Source organism: Peromyscus maniculatus, chromosome 1, assembly GCF_049852395.1.
Source record: "Peromyscus maniculatus bairdii isolate BWxNUB_F1_BW_parent chromosome 1, HU_Pman_BW_mat_3.1, whole genome shotgun sequence".
Classification (NCBI taxonomy): Eukaryota; Metazoa; Chordata; class Mammalia; order Rodentia; family Cricetidae; genus Peromyscus; species Peromyscus maniculatus.
In genome coordinates this window covers 208,479,444-208,499,410 of record NC_134852.1, presented here as the reverse complement: position 1 = coordinate 208,499,410, position 19,967 = coordinate 208,479,444, and the positions used below count along the sequence as shown (strand labels likewise).

General features: G+C 43.2%; 1 protein-coding gene across 7 annotated transcripts; it reads left to right on the top strand.

The window, feature by feature from the left end:
• Position 1: 1 nt before the first annotated feature.
• On the top strand, positions 2–18,680 carry Zdhhc6 (zDHHC palmitoyltransferase 6). Of its 7 annotated transcripts, none has more exons than XM_076563312.1 (11): positions 2–644; positions 1,405–1,848; positions 2,846–2,937; positions 4,823–4,982; positions 6,709–6,870; positions 8,033–8,086; positions 11,745–11,912; positions 13,007–13,048; positions 13,939–14,084; positions 14,167–14,213; positions 18,100–18,680. In XM_076563312.1, exons 2-11 carry the CDS (start codon positions 1,582–1,584, stop codon positions 18,201–18,203), a joined length of 1,242 nt encoding a protein of 413 aa, XP_076419427.1. In that variant the 5' UTR covers positions 2–644; positions 1,405–1,581; the 3' UTR covers positions 18,204–18,680. The 7 variants fall into 7 exon arrangements, with proteins under 7 accessions (XP_076419427.1, XP_076419428.1, XP_076419429.1 ...); XM_076563313.1 differs by having other exon boundaries at positions 209–668; XM_076563314.1 differs by having other exon boundaries at positions 245–644; positions 11,832–11,912.
• The last annotated feature ends 1,287 nt before the right edge of the window (positions 18,681–19,967 follow it).

Below are 19,967 nucleotides of genomic sequence, written 5' to 3'. Positions count from 1 at the left end.
AGTCTTCGAGAGTAAAACTAAGGGAAAACTTCACTTTCAGTGTTCCCTAGAGAACTATGAAAACCTGCATGCTCTCGGGGATCACCGAAAACACTGCCCCACACTCTGCATTCAGGGAAACGGCTGGAGTTTCCCCAACCTGTGAGTCGTTGCAGGCGCTTGCTTTCGGAGGGAAGATTGACGCCGCGGACCTGCCGGAAGTGGCTGTGGCGGAGCTTGCGCCAAGGGCCTGCGCGGCAGCCGCACGGCGGCCGTGTGAGCCAAAGACGCGCGGGTCGGAGCTGGTCGCGCACTCTTCTCCTTCGGGGCTCGCATTCGGCTTGCTCAGGACTGAAGCGCTCATGACGGAGCTATAAGGAGGAGAAAATCTGTTGCGGGTGAACCCAGTCCGTCCCGGAAATGCGATGGCCGTGGAGCAGGCACGGGAGACCAGACAGGTGGAAGTCACCGCAGGGGGTTCAACCCGCGTGTAGGGTGGTCTTCGTCCCGACCTAGTCGGGCCAGGATCTCCAAAATGTTGAGCCCAATCTTACTTAATAAGACATTTGTCTCGTGAGTGGCGACCCCAGACAGTCCTGTACCACGGCACGGGCGGGAAACTGAGGCACCCGCAGGCGCAACAGCTGAGTGGGAATCCGTTGCGCGTACGTCATACCCATAAATCGCAGGTCTTTCCCCGACTCATTCCACTCCATTCAGAACTCTCTCCTCCAACTATTCCCTCTTCTTCCTTCTTCCCGCCCTCGCCCCCGGAGGGAATTAATTTTTCCTTAATCTTATTTGTGCTCATTCTCGTGCACTGCTTCAGTCGTGCTTTTTCACACACGCGCGCGCGCGCGGCGCTTTCTCGCTTTGCTTTCACCCTTGTTCATGTACCTTGAACCCCGATCGATTGTTAATATTGGCGCTTGCGGAAACAACTGCGGGTTATTAATACACGGAGTACTATATGCGTGGAGCATGTTCCACTTAATTCACAACTCTGAGAGGCAGTTTAGAACTTCCTAAAAGAAATTTGGTGCCGTGGCTTCTATTCTGGGCTCTGCTGTTACTTGTGACCTTGGCCTAATCACTCAGCCTCTCTAAGCCAGTTTCTGTTGTAGGAAGAATTAGATAAGTGATAATTAGATAAGACCTTGCTTCTTAGCTCTCTAAGTCTTTGTTCTCTCAAAGGATCCACTGAGCATGGGACAGTCAATCCTTCCTGCCAGTTTGAACAAAGGAGTAAAATGTGTTTAATGTGTCCGGTTTACATGCAGTTCAGGCTTGGCTGACTGTATTTTGGATTGATAAGATGTCAGCCTCACACTAGAGTGCTTTTGGGGTGCCATTCCAGTGCCTCTTGGAGTTAAATAAATGGCATGTGGAATTTTAAACGGAGTTTTCCCATTTTGTTTTCTTTAGGTTGAGTTTCAAACCAACCTAGATTCTGGACGTCAACAGTGAAAATGCCAAACTCCAAGTTAACACTCTGTCAGCCAAAGGCATGACAGTTCAGAAACACACGGACTTGTTGCGCATAGAAATGTGTGCACAGAAAAAGGAAATCTCTAGTTCTTTAGAAGAAAGAAGGCATCCAAAATGGGCACATTTTGCTCAGTGATCAAGTTTGAAAACCTTCAAGAACTAAAGAGACTGTGTCACTGGGGTCCCATAATAGCCCTTGGTGTTATAGCAATATGCTCCACGATGGCCATGATTGACTCTGTCTTGTGGTATTGGCCCTTACACACAACTGGAGGAAGTGTGAATTTCATCATGTTGATAAATTGGACTGTCATGATTCTTTACAATTACTTCAATGCCATGTTTGCTGGTCCTGGCTTTGTCCCTCGGGGGTGGAAACCGGTAAGAAAACAATCTATTTTGATAATGATCATTGCATAATTTTATGTTTAATTTGCCATGATAATTACATTTTATTTTTGCCTTATCAACTTTTGTCCTAGGAGACACTGGGTGGGCTACTGCGGCCACTGATGATCACTTGTGCTTAGAATTATATCTATTTAAAATATTGATCTGCATTAGCTATTCCAAAGCAATTGAGTACTTATGTGTTCTTGGTTTAAAAAAAAAAAAGAGGCTGTGTGTGGTAGTTCATGCCTTTAATCTCTGCACTGGGGAGGCAGAGGCATGTCATCTTGTAAGCTGCCACACCTGGTCAAAATAGCAAGTTTCCAGAGAAGAAAGAGAAGAGGGTGGTGCCTCAGGGTGAGAACACATATCCAGAAAATGGACAGCCTTGTGTGACTTAAGAAAAAAACAAAACAGAACCATGTAGTGCAGATAAGTGTAAAACAAAGTCAAGTGGGTCAGAATGTGTGGGAGCTGCTTGTACCCCAGGGATGTGTGGAGGTTTCAGGCGAGGCTCTGGCAGAGAGCTGGGTGGGACATTATAGTGTCATACGTAGATTTGGATGAGGGAAACAATCAGGTAGGGAATTACTGCAGTGACACCAAGGAGGAGAGGGGGCAGGCAGTATTGAGGAGGGGGAGATCCAGAAAGTGTCAGCTCACTTCACTCTGAAATGCCAGTCAAGTTGTCTAAAACAGCTGCTAAGATTTGGGTGAGTAGAACCAACTGACACTAGATTTGGGTTGGGTGTGGAGAAAATAAAATAAAAAGGACCCCTGAATAATCTGGAGAAGGAAGCCGTTCTTACAATTTTATCACTTAGAAGTATTTTAGCATAAATACAGGCTTTGAAAATACAAGCTAAGGATCCCTTTCCCCCATCATCCATAAAAGAAATTAATACCACTGTAGGAACCTTCATCTATAAAGCCTGACTTGTTACTCTTTAGGATCAAGTGACTAACATGCCTTTTTTTTTTAATCAAGGAAAATCCTCAGGATAGCATGTATCTCCAGTATTGTAAAGTCTGCCAAGCATACAAGGCACCTCGCTCACACCATTGCAGGAAGTGTAACAGGTCTGTGACTTCCCTCTGTACGGGGGCTGATCCACTTGGTCTCTGCACTTTTGCTCATCTGCTGTTGTGGCAATAGAAACCATTTCTGTTCTCTGCAGTTGCCCTACTTCACTTCTCTATTGTTGTGGTAAACTCTGACCAAGAGCATTTGGGGGAGGAAAGGGTTTGTTTGGCTTACAGGTTATAGTCCATCATTAAGGCAGGCGCTGGAACCAGCAACTGAGAGATATGCTGCCTGCTGGCTTGCTCTTCTTGGCCTACTCAGCTACCATTTTTAGACAGGTCAGGCCCACCTACCTAGGGTGACACTACCACAGTGGGCTGTGCCCTTCCATATCATTCAGCAACCAAGAAAAGGGCACGTAGATAATTCCCACAGTTGAGTCTGGTGGAGGCATTCCTCACTGAGAACCCCTCTTCCCAGGTATATGTAGGTTTGGGACAAGTTAACAAAAACTAACCAGCAAGGAATCCATTTAGTCAAAAATACTATCAAAATACTTGCGTCTCTAAGACTCTTTTGCAGTTAAATGTCAACGGAGATTATTTCATTCTTTTGTTGTTATAAGGAAAAGATTTTTCTAGAAAAATAGATATACCTTTGCTTCTCATCCTATGATTAGCAAAGTAAAAGCTTTCCTTTTAGTTTTTCTCATTTGCTGTATCAGAATTAGTTGCATTCATTAATTGCCATGTTGACTAGCTTCAGAATTATTCTGAGTCTGAATTATACTGGTTTTCTCAGATTCATTCATATGTATTATCAAAAATTTAATGGGAAGAAAACTGAATCTCTATATAAAAAAAATGCAAAATATGCCAGGACCTGGCTATCAGCAACATCTGTTGATGAATATGAAATTTAGGAAATCATGAGATACAACTAAAATCTGGTTTTCCTTTAGCGAAGAGACAGAACACAAGCTCTGTCATTTTATTGTGCTCAGGTTGTTTTAGACCAGAAGTTCCGAGTCTACCACATACTGTGAGAAAGGAAGGAAGTGCAGCTGTGTTTGGGGAGCTTTAGACTCATTCTCTGGAGTCCTGTGTGAACATTAGTCATGGCATGGTGTTTCTGAGCTTAAGAATGACAGCCAGCTTCCTCGTTGTACTGGGACTCTTTTGGAGCCTCCCAGCTTCTATAAGAAATGTGTAGTTGGTGTGGGTGGTTTTTCAATACAGGGTTTCTCCAAGTAGCCCTGGCTGTCCTGGAACTCACTTTGTAGACCAGGCTGGCCTCGAACTCGGAGATCCGCCTGCCTCTGCCTTAGACATGTTTACTTTAGAAGCTATTATAATATCTGCTTGCTCTTGTGCTATTTAGAATTTTAAAGAAGTCACTATAATGTAGCCATAAGTTTCTCTGGTCATACCTGGTCCCGAGGTTCCACAGCCATTTATAAAATAATCACTCAGGGGCTTAATACTAGTTGCAAATTATATGGCCTATGTCTCAGGCTTCTTGCTCTTATAACTTAACTCAACCCATAACTATTAATCTATGTATCTCCACGTGTTCCATGGCTTTACCTGTGTCCCATCACGTGCTGCTCCTTGGATGGCGCTGTGGCGTCCCCCTGTCTCCCCTTACTCTCCTTGTCTCCTTTCACTCTCTTGGATTTCCCCTCCAGGCTCCATCCTGCCCTGCCATAGGTCCATGCAGCTTTATTTATCAACTAATGAGAGCAACACATATTCACAGCATACAGAAAGACATCCCACAGCACTATAACTTCAAAAAACCAAAAAGATTTATCTGTTTTATGATAGTTAACGCCCTGTGCCTCCTGCACATACTGGATTTCTATTTGCTTAGTCTTTTGAAAACTAGAGCTAAAGGGGACAGGACTTTCTGCTTTATGCTTCAAAACGTTTTTCTTATCAGATGTATAATGAAGATGGACCACCACTGTCCCTGGATCAACAACTGCTGTGGTCACCAGAACCATGCTTCGTTCACACTGTTCCTCCTGCTAGTGCCTCTGGGCTGCATCCATGCTGCTTTTATTTTTGTGATGACTATGTACACACAGCTTTATAATCGGGTGAGTGGACATGGTGATGCACTGCCATTCCTGTCAGCCTCAGTGATGGTGCCAAGGTTATTGGTGAGGTCCCTTTTGGAAATACCCTTTTTGTGATTTAGCCAGTACACAGCTTTGCTGCTCTCTCCTTCAGTTCTTCCTTGGAAAGAGCTCTTCATCTTGGAAGTGAGGAAAGGTGGTTTAATTCTGGAAGCTCACCTTTCATGCTCCACTTGAAGTTATGCTTATTGTTTTCCCTTATCTATGGTTCATTACATTTCTAACTTAGTGGTTGTGGTAAGGATGGTGGGCTGAAAGAACTAGAAGAAAAAGACACTGTACTTTCCTTTCTGTTCTGTTCAGTTCCTGTAACAGATTGATTTTCCTTTGTGCGTTTGGTCATGGAGCAAGCACACTCCTAAAATAAACACGTTAAACCAGAAACAGTTAGAGTTGACTTGGACATTTAGCCACGAGAGAAAGTTCAGAGGTTGTACAAATAAAAAAATTCCCTCAATAGGCTTGGAAGTAAAGGAGGGACGCGGGCCATAGGTGCACAGCAAACTGGAGAGTCCGTGTCCTCCACAGAGAGGACAGCCCATGTGTGATTTCAGCCAGGTTGTGGTTTGCAGTCAGGTCCAGCCCTGCAGTGCTGATCTTCTAGTATTAAAGAATCAGAATTTTCATATGAGCTCTCCAGATTTTTAAATGTTAGCACCTAACTTTATGTTGTAGTGACCCTCGACCATAAAATTGTTTTGTGGCTACTTCATAACTGTCATTTTGCTACTGGTGTGTATTATAATGTAAATATTTCATGTGTAGCATATCTGATATGCAACCCCATAGGGGTTTGAGACACACATGTTGAGAGCCACTGTTCTAGAACATTGGACAGGACAGGCACTACACATCTGCAAGATCCGTTTATCCAGCGTTTGATTTGACCGCTGGTTATGGCATCTGCTGTACCTGCTGCTGTGGAAGAAACTGTCATTTGAGAGTCTCATGGAGACAGTGGAAGCATAAGTGTTTCCTTAGTCACAACTATTCACGTTGGTGGGGTCCGTCAGCCTCACTCTTCTGAGGAAACAACACAGACTAGTACTGAAGAATAATGGTGGAGCTGTGCTTGTCTACAGTTCAGTGCTAGAGCTCCTGCCCAGCATGTGTGAGGCCCTGGGTTTGATTCCTTACACTTAAAGAAATAAAGATACTGAATGTGTCAGTAGGAGCCAAGTGTTCAGCAGAAACTGCTGTTTGCTACAGTTGGCTTGGCAATATGTCATTATTGTTATCTTTTTGGTCGTGTTGGGGTTTTATTGTTGAAGTTATTTTTTTTCCATGGGTAGTGTACCTGTGTGCATGCATGTTCACATGTGTAGGGTCCTGTGGAGGTGCATGTATGTGGAAGTCCGAAGCTGATGCCAGGTTGTGGGGTGTCTTTCTTGATGGCTTTCCACTTTGTTCATTAAGGCAGGTTCTCTCAGTTGAACTTAGAGGTTGAGGTAAGATAGTGTGGCTAGCCAGCTTTCCCTGGGGATCCCTGTGCTGGCCTTCCAAACACTGGATGTAGAGGAGATGCCGGTGGCACCTCTGTGTGGATGCTGGGGTCTAAGCTCTCTTCAGACTTACACAGCAAGCTTATTACCTGCCGAGCCATCTTCCTGCCCTGGTTGTGCTGTAAATCACTTTCCACAGCGGTCGCTCCACAAGCATTTCACATGTGCGTTGTTATTGCCTGCAGCTCTCCTTTGGGTGGAACACAGTCAAGATTGACATGAGTGCAGCTCGGAGAGATCCTCTTCCCATTGTTCCCTTCGGATTGGCTGCATTTGCTGCCACCTTGTTTGCCTTGGGATTAGCACTGGGGACCACCATCGCTGTTGGGATGTTGTTTTTCATACAGGTAAAGTTCTTGGTCACCTGTCTCAAAGCTGCCATGCTGTTGGGGCTGATTGCAGTAAGAAAGAGCTAAACCTGCGTGTAAAGTTTCAGTATGTGAGAGGAACTTTTGTTTATCTGTAGATCATTAGTTCATCACCTGTGTACAGTAGATAATTTTGAAGTAATTTTGCCAGAATATCCAGCCACCAATTCATGTGATGTGAAAATATCCACTGGTAGAAACCTTTGTGGTTGAGAAAGCTTTTCTCACCGTACAGTCAGTTAGGATCTTCACATCACCCCAGGAGAGGTCAACAGAAGAATGGTACTGACTTGTCTTCCATACAAATAAATGAATGGATTGTCAAAAAGGTTAAATGATTCACCCATGGTTACCCATTCGTGTGTTTAGTAAACATAATTATTAATGAAAATAAAGAGGTTTCTGAGGAAATGCAGAGATTGGATTTTTTTTCCTAATACTTATAAATTAAGAATCATAATTAAAAACAAATTAAGATCTTGCTGTAAAATCTTGCATGGACCATATTTGCGTGGACTTAATCAGAGCAGAGAAACCAGGGCAGCAGGCAAGCATAAGCTATGTTAGAAACTTTTGTGTCACTGGCACAGACTGGACACAACTAAGGAGGAGGGTTGATTTGGGCTCACTTTCAGAAATTCGGGCTACTGTCATTGGCTTTGAAAGTTGCCTCTGGCCCACGGTGAGACAGAACATCACAGCAAGGAGCATGGAGAGGAGAAAGCTGTCCCCAGCATGGTGGACAAGAAATGGAGTGAGTTGTGGGCAGCAACCAGTAACGATTCAGTCACCCAAAGACACATCTCCAGTGGCCACATCATCCAGCCAGCCCACAACTAGTTTGCAGAACCTCCTAAATTAGTGCTGCCACCTTGGGACCAAGCATTCCAGATGAGCTTGTAGAGGATGCTTCTCATTCAAACCAAACATGAGGGGAATGTGTAGGTTGCTTTGGATGGTCATGATGAGTTTTAAAGTCCGGTGAGCTGCATGCTGACTGCTACTTAACTTAACTCTGCCATCTTTGATGTCTTTATCTCTGGGGTAGGACAATAAAAGCTGTCTTGGAATTATTATGATGATAATGATCTGAAATAAACCAAAGCCACCTTCTCAAATTTCACTGACATTTCCTTTCCAGATAAAAATTATTCTCAGAAACAAAACTTCTATTGAATCATGGATTGAAGAGAAGGTAAATTTTAATAATTGTTTCTTCAGTCTAAAGTACTGAATACTAATTTAGTGGGCGCTGGGATGTGAAAACTTGGGTCATTGGCATGCCACATGAAAGGAGAGCATAGAGAGCATTTAGACCTCTTTCTACCTCAGTGAACTCCCACAGGGATACTTTCTTAACACCCCTGAGCTACCGATGTCTCTCAGGCAGAGAGACAACCCATTTGGGAAAGTACCAAAAACATGAGACTTAACTCGGGCCTGCAACATTTGGCTTGTCAGAACTCTTCTGGTCTCATCTGTTCTTGGGAGCTAAGCAGGGTAGGTGTGGTTAGCATTCAGGTGTGGTTAGCGTTTGGATGGACAAAACAGCACTGTAGTGAAACACCAGCATTATAGAACATGCCTAGGCCCTGGCATCCAACCTGTGGATTTTAACTTCAACAGCAGTTCCCAAACCCTATGGTCTCAGTCGTTGCTGGTCCCAGATTGCCAGGTTTACTAAAGAGCTTGTGTGTGTGCTGTGCTCACTGATAATGGCCATATTTTCTAAGTGAAATAATTCATAAACAAATTTAAAGACAATCCATTCTGTTAATACAACATTTTGTAAAAAATAATTGTATGTGACAACTAAAAATAGAAAAGGTGGCCTTGTTTTAAAGACTTACAAATCTCTTTAATATCTGACTTAACAGACAGTTGGAATCTCACACCTACATCTGCATTCAATCTGTTGAGACATTACTTTGGTTGACGTTTATGAAGAAAGTCCAGCTTCATACAGATAAGTAGGTAGAAAAGATTGGAGTATTTGAGGGACACTTTAGACTATAGTAGATATTCTTTGATTTTTACATTAACGCTTGATGAGTGCTTGCCTCCCACACACCCCAGTGCTGTGGCTGAAACTCAGCATCTCGTGTTGACTTAGCCGCAGACCAGGCCAACAGGGACAGCTCTTGTCAGGGACTTTTGTGTCCTCCTTTATAATAAAATTCACACTATTCACATTTAATTATTTATATATAACATAAAACTTTTATATTAAAAATAGAAATATCTGCCGGGCGGTGGTGGCGCACGCCTTTAATCCCAGCACTTGGGAGGCAGAGGCAGGCAGATCTTTGTGAGTTAGAGGCCAGCCTGGTCTACAGAGTGAGATCCAGGAAAAGGCGCAAAGCTACACAGAGAAACCCTGTCTCGAAAAACCAAAAAAAAAAAAAAAAAAAAATAGAAATATCTTTAAATATGGGAAAGTTGTCAGAATCATAGCAGGGAACATAGGTTTCCCAAAAATTCTCCTTTTCACTTGGAAGCCTGAATTTTCTTCATCTGGCTGCAGATGCCTACAGTTGTCTACCTGCCTTGGTGCTGGTCTGACTTTACCTTTGCAAACATACGCGCCAGACACTCAAGTTCTGCTCCTCTGGAGACCCTGGTTAATGCACTAAATAGTTAGACTCATTGTTTAGGGAAGAAGACGAGAAAAAGATGTGTACATGTTCTGTGCATGTGCAGTATTTATTTTGAAGTGTTTGCATTTTTGAGATGTGGTCTCACTCTAGTCCAGAGTTCTGGGGTCAAAGGTCTGCACCCTTGTGCCTGCCTCAGGTGGGCAGTTTTGTTCCTCCCCATCCATGATTGGTTGAATCCAGGATTATAGACTCTGAGCACAGAGGTTGAGTCCGTTTGCTGACTATGTGATAACTGACACAGGGTTGTGCCACTCTCTTCTAAGTTCCTGGCAGTTTTACCACCATTACAAATGTGAGGAAAGTGAAAAGACAAGTTTGTCCTTCCTGAGCCCTGAGGAAAGGCTTTGGACCGCGTGGACAGTTTGAGTTCAGCCTCCATAGCTTATACGCATTATGGGACTGCTCACAGTGTCCTCTTATCTGCTTCTCCAACGTCTTTTCCTACCCACTGCCCCATCTCATTCTCATAGCTTGTACATCTTATACTTCTAGATCTTTTCCATGTTTCTTGCCTCTGCCTAAAATACTCTTCCCTCTTTTTTTGCCTGATTTTCTGCCCCTCATGATATAGTTTAGGTATCATTTCTTCCAAGAAGTCTTCCTTGACTCTCTAAGCTTGGCTAAGTACCATTTGCTGCCTTTCCCCCCCCCGCTAAGAACACCGTGTGTCTGTGCTTCCTTTTAGTGTATAGTAGCCTTGTCTTTTTTTTTTTTTTTTTAAGTATTTTGGGTTTTGAAATTCGGTCCATTTTAAAGAATCTGGTATTGTCATTTGGCCAGGCAAATGGTTTAGCACTGAGCTGTACTGCAAACACCTGGAGCTTCCGTTCATAAAAACGGGGAAAGGAATTACCCTTTATTCGGGTGAAGGTGGATTTATAAAAGTCAGTAAATTCATATCATAGTTTGACAGTTGTTTCAATAAATAGCTAACACCCATAATACATTATAAATAGCTACAAGAAACTTTTGCATCACATGCTGTCCCTTAATGAACACATATTTCATAATATCATTTCTGGTAAGCATAATAAATATGTTGACAAAGGGGTTTTTTGTTTGTTTTATTTTGCTAATGATCGTGGCCCTATATTTTTATGTTAATCTAGAAATTATTAAAGCTGGCACTTTATCACAGACAAACCTTCATATAAGGAAATGAAATTCATCAAAAACGTATTAAGATTACCAGACACTAATGTTGAATGTGTTTGCACAGGGTCTACACTTGCTTTAAATAATGCATGTTTGTACCACTAGGTGGCAGTAGAATTTAACAAATTCAAAGCTACTTTATTCCAAGAGAAAGCTAGCCATTTAAATGCCTAGAATGAGCTGTGCCATCAGAATATGCATGTGTAAATGAAGATAAAGTGTATGTGTATGTGATGGTATATGTGAGGGGCCATCACATCCCCACATTTCCCCAGAGTACTCTTGAGTAGAAGCAGCTGGAAATAGTAGATAGAAGGATAGAGGGGAGAGAAAAAGATAGAAAATACAGGATAGCCTCAAGAGGGCCTGGATCCTAATCCATCGGGCCAGAGCTTTATTAAAAAGGGCTGTTTGTAACAATGCCAAGGGGAGGGGCAAAGGACAAGTATATAACAAAGCCAAGTGTAGCCCTGAACTAACACCTGATACTCTGGCTTGTGGTCCAATCAGCCTCTTGTGCAGTCCTTCTGAGTTCAGCCACTCGGAAACCTAGTTGGGCTCCAACAGGTATAAAACTATGAACTCTCCCTCACCATCACTGCAAACTGTTTTTTGTAAAATAGTGCCTCCCTATTAACCCTTCCTGGCCGTTGGCTGTCCATAACCTACACTTTCTCCTGAGTCTATTAACAGGAGATTTCTTTTTACCTGTATTCTCTTGTGCTACTAAGCAACCAGAAGCAGGGTTTTCTGCATAGGATACAGTTAGCTAATTCTGTTATTCATAAGCCTTTTGAATGCTTGTTCCTAAGACACACCCTGTCATATGCTTTCTTGAGTGTCACAAACAAGGTTAGTATTCTCAGTCAAATCCCCTCTATACTGTGACAAAAGTATATTCTTTGTCAATATTACCTATATTCTAGCAATAAGAAAGTATTTTTATGAGTAATACAAATTTCACAAGTGAGTATTCTCAGTAACATTACCAAAGCCCGTGCAGGCAAAAGCAGTGGTGATTTACACCTTTGTTTTCCACAGGCTAAAGATCGCATTCAGTATTACCAACTAGATGAAGTCTTTGTTTTTCCTTATGACATGGGAAGTAAATGGAAGAACTTTAAACAGGTATTTACATGGTCAGGAGTCCCTGAAGGAGATGGACTGGAGTGGCCAGTAAGAGAAGGCTGTGACCAGTATAGCCTAACAGTGAGTAGTTTTGTTCAGAAAGCCTTCCTCTTTCCTGGTGGTTACTTTGTTAACTCCCTCAACTTCTTGAAACATCATAGTCGTGCATGTTTTCAATGTCAGAATGAGTCTAATATGAAACGATTACCTGAATCGGTCCAGTATGATAAAAACTCGGGAGTGAGAAATTGAGATAAAGACCTGATAAATCTAAGGAAAGCAGAGAGTCATTTGGCTGACCCTTTTTCCACATTTTCCTGATCTACCAGCCCAGGAAATCCTATGTCTTCTCCTCCTTGTCTATCTAGAAGACCTCCTAAGTCCTCCAAGAACTCTATGGCTAATCCCGGTCAACCAATTGCTGACTTCACCCTTTGATTTAAGGTGGCTTTATTGGTACAGGAGATTGGTTGTATGAACAGTTCTCCTGCCACACTAACATCTATAGAGATTCTTAGTATTATGGCCTTCAACTCTCTCCTGAACACTCCAGGCTGCCATAAAGTCTGATTCTTTAATCCTGATTTATACAGGTCTGGCCTTGAACTACCTTCTGTCCTGCATTGTGACATGAGTGCCTTGTTCATCTCCAGCTCTCAACTACCCCTCAGTTGTTCCTTCCAAGGCCTGGTCCAGCCCCATCCCTCTTGGCAGTCTAGCTTACCCAGGCTAGTTCCAACCTTACTGGACACTAACCACATGCCACAGTCTTGTGTGTAGCTCATGAACTTTTCCTCTTGTCTTTCATGTGGTTTCCATGGCTGTTCTAATACAGTTCTATTTAGTAGTTGCTGACTAAAGGGGCACGTAGCAAGAATTGCTTAGTCAAGACTCATTAATAATGAGTTTTCTCGTTTATCTGTTAGAAAATCAGTAAGGCAGCCTAGAAGCTTTGTGGGAACAGAGACTGTACCTCCCAGTTCTGGTGCCTTGCGAGCACTCAGGAGTGTGCAGAGGTGAAGACTCCAGGGAGCAGAGTCTGAGCAGAGGGCTCCATTCCAGACTGGCTCAACAAATACCAAACGCCAGCGGCTGGGATTTGCTGGTGGGAGGGGAGAGGCTGTTCAACACTGAGACAGAATACCTAACCTTTTCCTTTTCTGCCTTCCAAACAGAGAGAGCAGTTGAAGCAAAAAGCAGACAAGAGAGTCCGAAGTGTAAGTGACTTATTTGCAGCAGTGCTGACTCATGTTCTTTCCAGTCGGGCACTGTGTTTCTGTGTATCTTAAAACAGTTGGCTTTTAGCAAGTAATATTTCCTTTTATTATGTTTATTATTTATGCGTGTGCAGCACAGATTCTTATGGGAGTCTCCTCCCACCATGTGGGCTCCAGGGATCCATATTTCCTTATATTTGTTGAAATTTGATACAATTCCCCCCCCCCTTTTTTTTTAGATAGTCTCACTATATATCCCTGACTAGTCTTAAACCCAGAGATCCGCCTTCCTCTGCCTCCAGAGAGCTGTGATCAAAGGCATGTGGTACCATGCCCAGCACATCCTGTTGGCTTTTGTTTTCTTTAAAATACTTTATTTGAACTGGAGGTTTCCAAAGCATTTAGACATTGTGTATTGCCAACCTAGACAAATACCTTTAGTGCAGCTGATGAAACCACTTAGCAAGCACACTGACCTACTGGTAAAGATGATGCCCCCTGTGGGCCAAAGGAAGTCCAAAGTAAAAATAAATAAGAGTGAAAATTAAGTTCCTGTTTGTACTGGCCACACTGAGCACTCTGTGGCTGCGAGTCTCTACCTAGCAACCCATTCGAGACCACAGACAGAGACATGCAGACACTTTATCATTGCAGAAAGTTTTCCTGGATACAGCACTCTGGAGAACATATTCTTAGCAGATGCGTACTTGAAATGACGGCTCAGACAACTTGAGAACAAGGATCATCATTCCCTTATGGGAAATGGGAAATGGTGGGAAAGATGTTTTATCACTGAATAGTTTGAATCTGACCCTAAAATTTCTTATTTAAGCTTGAAAGAACTAAGATATGGTAAATATTGAGATTGTTCTTCTGACCACTGATGGCAGGTTCGCTATAAAGTCATAGAAGATTATAGTGGTGCCTGTTGTCCTTTGAATAGAGGAATCAAAACCTTCTTCACAAGCCCCTGCACAGAGGAGCCTAGGATACAGCTGCAGAAAGGGGAACTCATTTTAGCAACAAGAGGATTAAGGTAAGAGATGGGAATGTTGCATTTCTTTAATAGGAAACATGACATGAACTTCAAAAGTAATTTAATCTTTTAAATATTTCAGATACTGGTTGTATGGAGACAAAATTCTCGATGATTCCTTCATAGAAGGTATGGAAATAGAAGGATATGCTTAAAGTATGTGACGGTTAGCAATAATTCCAAATTCTGTAAGAATAACTTTTATGTGTAATTACATGTAAAGCACATTAGGGAACTGTGTTTATGTACAAGGATGCTTCTTACAGATCTCTCTCCAGTACTTATGTCTATCAGGTCCTTATGATAATAGCTACCATCTAAGTCCTTACATGATTATGTGGCAGATACTTACAAAGTTCCCAGGAGGCACCTATGGGTAATATAGCAGATTAGAAGACACCTGGGCATGACCCAGTGAAAAGAGTCAAGATAAAAACATTAGAACCTATTTCTAGAAGAGAAACGGCTGGAGAAAGATTAAGCCGAGGTCTGGTCTTCTTTGCAAAGCAGCCAAGCCAGCAACTTATTGCATCATGCTGTTCATGCTGTGGGCCCAACCAACAGCTTCCATGAAGGTGCTGCCCCCTCCTGGGCATGGGTGCTATGAGAGGAATGAGCTGGAGGGAGACTGTCCAGGCTGTGGACATGTAACTCGGGTCTGTGGAGAGATAGCCAGTATATGGCAGGCTGTGGAGACAGAAGTCTGGCACGTGAACTTGAAGCTGCGATTCTTGGTTGGCACCCAGAGCTACTGAATAAGAAGCGAATTCCTGCCACTCTTGTGAGCCACGTGTCTTCTGGCAGGCATGTCAAGAAAAAGAGCTCCACACTTGCTCAGGGCCTCATCACAGAAAGCCTTGCACTTGGAAAGAACAAGTTCCAAAAACCAGAGTTGTAATTGATGAGGGGTGGAGGGGAGTTGTCTCAGGCCTTGGAATTCCAGCGGGAAGTGAGCTTTCCCACAGAAATGTCTCTCAACGGGATGAAAACACTGACGGAATTTGTTTGAAATTTTGAGACTAACAGCCCTGCCCCTACCTGCTAGACTGCTATAAAAGACAGCGAGGAGGAAGTGTTGGCCAGGGCCGGAATGCCCTGTTGCACTCTGCGTGTTTTATTGTTTTATTTCGGCTTCTGTGCTTTATTGTTCTGTTGTGTCTGTCACCTGTGTCTTGCCTGGATAGAATTTTATGGTGCTTCCTTTCTGTGCACCCACTTCTCGGTGACCTCTAGAGCAAGCACTTTCCATCTCATTCCTATTCTACCCCTTCACTCCCTCCCTTCCATTCCCTGTTCATTTCCCTACTTCCTGGCACTCTTATTCTAAAAACCCCAGTGCTGCTGACTCAGGCCCCATCAGGGACATAAAGTCAGCATGTTGCCGGGCGGTGGTAGCCCATGCCTTTAATCCCAGCACTCGGGAGGCAGAGGCAGGTGGATCTCTGTGAGTTCAAGGCCAGCCTGGGCTACAGAGTGAGTTCCAGGACAGGCTCCAAAGCTACACAGAGAAACCCTGTCTCAGAAAACCAGGAAAGAAAAAAAAAGTCAGCATGTGCCTTCCCGATGCAGATCCCCGCCAGCACTGCCGTCTTTACAGCTGTTGCTGAGTGCAGACCCTAACCGGTAGACCTCCCGAAGGCAAAGGGAAAGCAAATACCAGAGGATGCCTTAGTCCCAACAGGTGCACAAACACAGATAAAATGTTGAGACATCAGACCACAGCCACTAGGACACCTGCCCAAGCTTGCAGCTTCTCAGTACCAGAACCCCAGACTAAGAGAAAGCTGAACTGCTGGCCAAGATTTCAGAGTTCTGCTTCCTTGAAGGATCACTGACCTCATAAAGACTCCACAGAGGAGATGAAGGCAATAAAGGAACAACTCAGAAGCTAGACAGGAAGGTTACCAGAGGTCTAGTCAGGCAAAGTGCAGGGAAAGTCAGTAGCTAATTGAGACACCGACAAAGAAAGATCCAATCAAACAAACAAACGAACACCAACAAACAGAACAGTAGAAAGGAAGCATAGCAAAGACCAGGCAGAAAGACAGCTGTTAGAGACAGCTGACGTGAGACAGCAACACACTCTACATACAAAACAAAACAGCAAGGCAAAAGCGTCCAACAACTCGGAGATACAGTCAAGAAACTAAACCTAGGAATCACAGGCTAGAGGGAGACAGTCTAATTTCATAGGCAGTTTAGTCAATGACATTAGAAAGTTTCACAAACTAAGAGGAAGAAATGGGCACCAGATGCATGTAGAACCCTAAAGAGTCATGGCCAGAGAAGAACCCAAGAAAGATGTCAAAAACACAAAGCAAAGAAAAACAGCTGTAAGGGGAATGGCAAAGGCAAACTGGTGGAATAACCAGACCTCTTCTCAGTAACCAGAAGAGTCAAGCGTGTTTGGAATGGTGTATCTCAAGCCTTGAAAGTAAGCAACTGCCAACAAATCTGGGGAAAGTGTGGAGACCAGGAACCCTTAGTCACTGCTGTTGGGAGTATAGAGCTACAGCCCCCTGGAAAGTCAATATAGAGGTTTCTAAAAAAAAAAAAAAAAACTAGAAATGGAACTGCCATATTACTAGGTGTGCCCATCTGTAGTATATACTTAAATGACTCTAGGGTCCTACCACATAGACACTTGCACACGTTTATTGCTGAATCGTTCACAGTGGCTAAGGAACAGAACCAGCCGACAAGTTTGCTGACAGATGATGGGTAGAGAAAATATAGCATATACACACAGTCAAATTTTATTCGAAATATGAAATGCCATTTCCAAGAAAATAGATGCAAATGAAATTCATTATGTGAGGTGAAATAAGCCAAACTCAGACAAGTAACTACAACTTTTTTGCATATGTAGATTCTAGAGTTGGTTGGGTTATGTTTAAACTAGAAATGGGGAAACAGTTTTTTAATAATTATTTTTTGTGTACATTGGTGCTGTGTCTGCATGTATGTCTATGTAAGGGTATCAGGTCCTCTAGAACTGGAGTTACAGACAGTTGTGAGCTGCCATGTGGGTGCTGGGAATTGAGCGCAGGTCCTCTGGAAGAGCAGCCAGTGCTCTTAACTGCTGAGCCATCTCTCCAGCCCCTGAAAACAATTTTTAAAAGGTGATTGGATACAGATATGAGACCAAAGGGTTATTATTAGGAAGGGAACCAGCAGGAGGGATTAGGAGGAAGATGATGGAGGTGGATGGAAGAAAAGAACCATTAAAAATAGTCTATAAAGTTGCTGTGAAGAAACTCATTACTTTGTGTGCTAATTTTAAAAAGTAACTAAATCCTGACGGACGTCTCAGGCAGGAGCTGTCCTTTAGTTATCCATGAGAGAAGTGAAGCCCAGAGACTAAGCAGAGGCAGCTTGCTCCCAGCCCACACTGCAAACCAAACCTGCAGAGTCAGGTCCTGGATACCCTGGGCCATCTCTGCAGCCCCTTAAAGTGAAGGTTGAAATTGAGTGTGTTTTCCTGAATTAATTTCTTTTTAAAGTAAAGATTAACCTAAGATCTTACAGAAAATACTTTGGGTTAATTATAAGTTAACCCTATATGACAGCTTAGGTGATTTTGGTATAGAAATTGATATGCTGGGAGCACATGCCTGTAATCCCAGTATTCAGGAGGATCATAAGCCTGAACTACATAGCAAAACCCCAAAAAAGAAAGAAAAAGAAGGAAATGCATAAAGGCTGTGAAAAGGTCATCCTTAGAACACAATGTAATGGTGTGCCAGAACAATCACCCGTATATTGATAACCCCAGTTCAGTTATGCACTCTCTAAGCCACACCAGCTCCTTTCCCAGTTAATGGGATTTGGGGAGTCTGTTTCCTAGCTTGGCAAAAGCATTTGGAAACCATGCTTTCCCTGACCTGTGTTTGAGAACTAATGAGGGACAGCAGGATGTCAAACTAAGCTTATCTTCATTTGAAGTAGTAGAACTTGCTCTTAGTAATGTCACCTAGTCCTGCCTGCTTCACCATAGCATAACTTTCTCCCTTAGGTACTTCAAGAATAAGAGGGTGGTTCCCTAGAAACTGTGTGGAAAAGTGTCCCTGTGATGGAGAATCAGATCCAGCCCCAGAGGGTGAGAAGAAGAACAGATAGCTACTGTTAATGTGAGATCATTAAGTCTTCATTACTTGAAAAATCACACATATTACCCAAGAATTATGCAACAAGCCTATTTTGCTTAAGGTATTCTTTTCCTCAAAGATGCTCTAGTGCCATGGTTTAAATATCTTGATTACCATTGAAACAGAAGCCACTCTGCATATGCCTTTGAATTCCTGCCATGTTTCCACTTCTTCCTACTGAAGGAAAGTCGTTCCAGCCAACTGAGCAAATTGCACTTTCTCTAGGGTTTCTGTGTGCTGCACACCTGACTTCACCTGCAGATCTAGTTCCCCTTAGCCAGGGTTACCTGCATGTGGTTGTTCTGTTTCTTCCTCAATTGACATTTCTTTCATAATCTAGAGTCTATAAAACTTGTCAGATTCAATATAAACTCAAATTTTGTTACTTTTAATAATGCAGATTTTGTCAAATCCAATAAAGGTCAATGGATGTTCTGTAAAAATTATAGTTTTCACTCAAAAGTGTGTTTTCTTTTTTCTGAGTAAAAAAGTTTCTCTTACGTCCTTATAGAAACACTGCCCCGCTACTATGTGCAGACTTGGCATCTTGAGTCATGAGTCTTAAGACATGACACACTCAGTTCAGTATGTGAGCCCTGTTGTTAGTGGATTGGCTTAACAGCTTTACACCTAGTGGAAGTCACTAGACACTGTTTGTGTCTAATGTCAGAACCTGAAGTCTATGTAAATTCTAGGATCTAAAGGTGGACTTGTTAAGAGGGAGTAAATAGAATTAGAGGGGAGCCGGGCGGTGGTGGCGCACGCCTTTAATCCCAGCACTCGGGAGGCAGAGCCAGGCGGATCTCTGTGAGTTCGAGGCCAGCCTGGTCTCCAAAGTGAGTTCCAGGAAAGGCGCAAAGCTACACAGAGAAACCCTGTCTCGAAAAACCAAAAAAAAAAAAAAAAAAAAAAAAAATAGAATTAGAGGGGAAAGCCCGCTACTCTACCCTTGTGTGAACTAATTGAGCATTCCTTAATTCTTTGCAGTCAGGAACTTAAGGCTTCTGGGGTCACCAGGCTTGTAGTGGGTAAGAGTAAGAAATGGGCACTTGGGGACTCGGCAGTGAGGCGAGCATGGTGTTTCCTCCACTGCAGGGGCAGTAGGTCAGCATGTGTCAGATATATAATCATTTCTGAAGGCAAGATGGTCTTGAGTTGACAAAGCAGTTGAGGAGACAAGCCATGTGCCTGTGCAAGTGTCTGCATTTTAGACAGAAACGGCAAGAACACATACTGTGGTGTGCCTGGCATGTTGGAAGACCAGCAAGGCAGCCACTGAGGTCAGCTGGAGAAAGGGGCATAGAGAAAGTCAGAGCTGAGAAGGCTCTAGCCCAGCAAGGGCCCTAGAAGGTAGTCCTGCCTTCCCTTTGTTTCAGGGGCATTGTTTCAGCCTTGCTGAGCTCAAGGTGTGGAAAAACTATGGATATTCTAAATTCTGGTTAGAAGCCAGAAAGGAATATAAGCCAAGATTATAGTACAGCAGTCAGGCCTGGTGGCACACACCTTCAGTCACAGCACTTCAGAGGCAGAGGCTGGTGGATCGCTGAGTTGTAGGCCAGCCTGGTCTACATAGAAAGCTCCAGGCCAGTCAGGGGTATAGTGAGACCTTATCTAAAAAGAAAAGGAGAGAGAGAGAACCATAGAACAAAGGCAGTAAAGGAAAAATGCCAGCATGCTTAGAGCATGAGCCAGCCTTAAAGGTTAATTACCCAGAACTGTGTAACAGGGTAAGAGC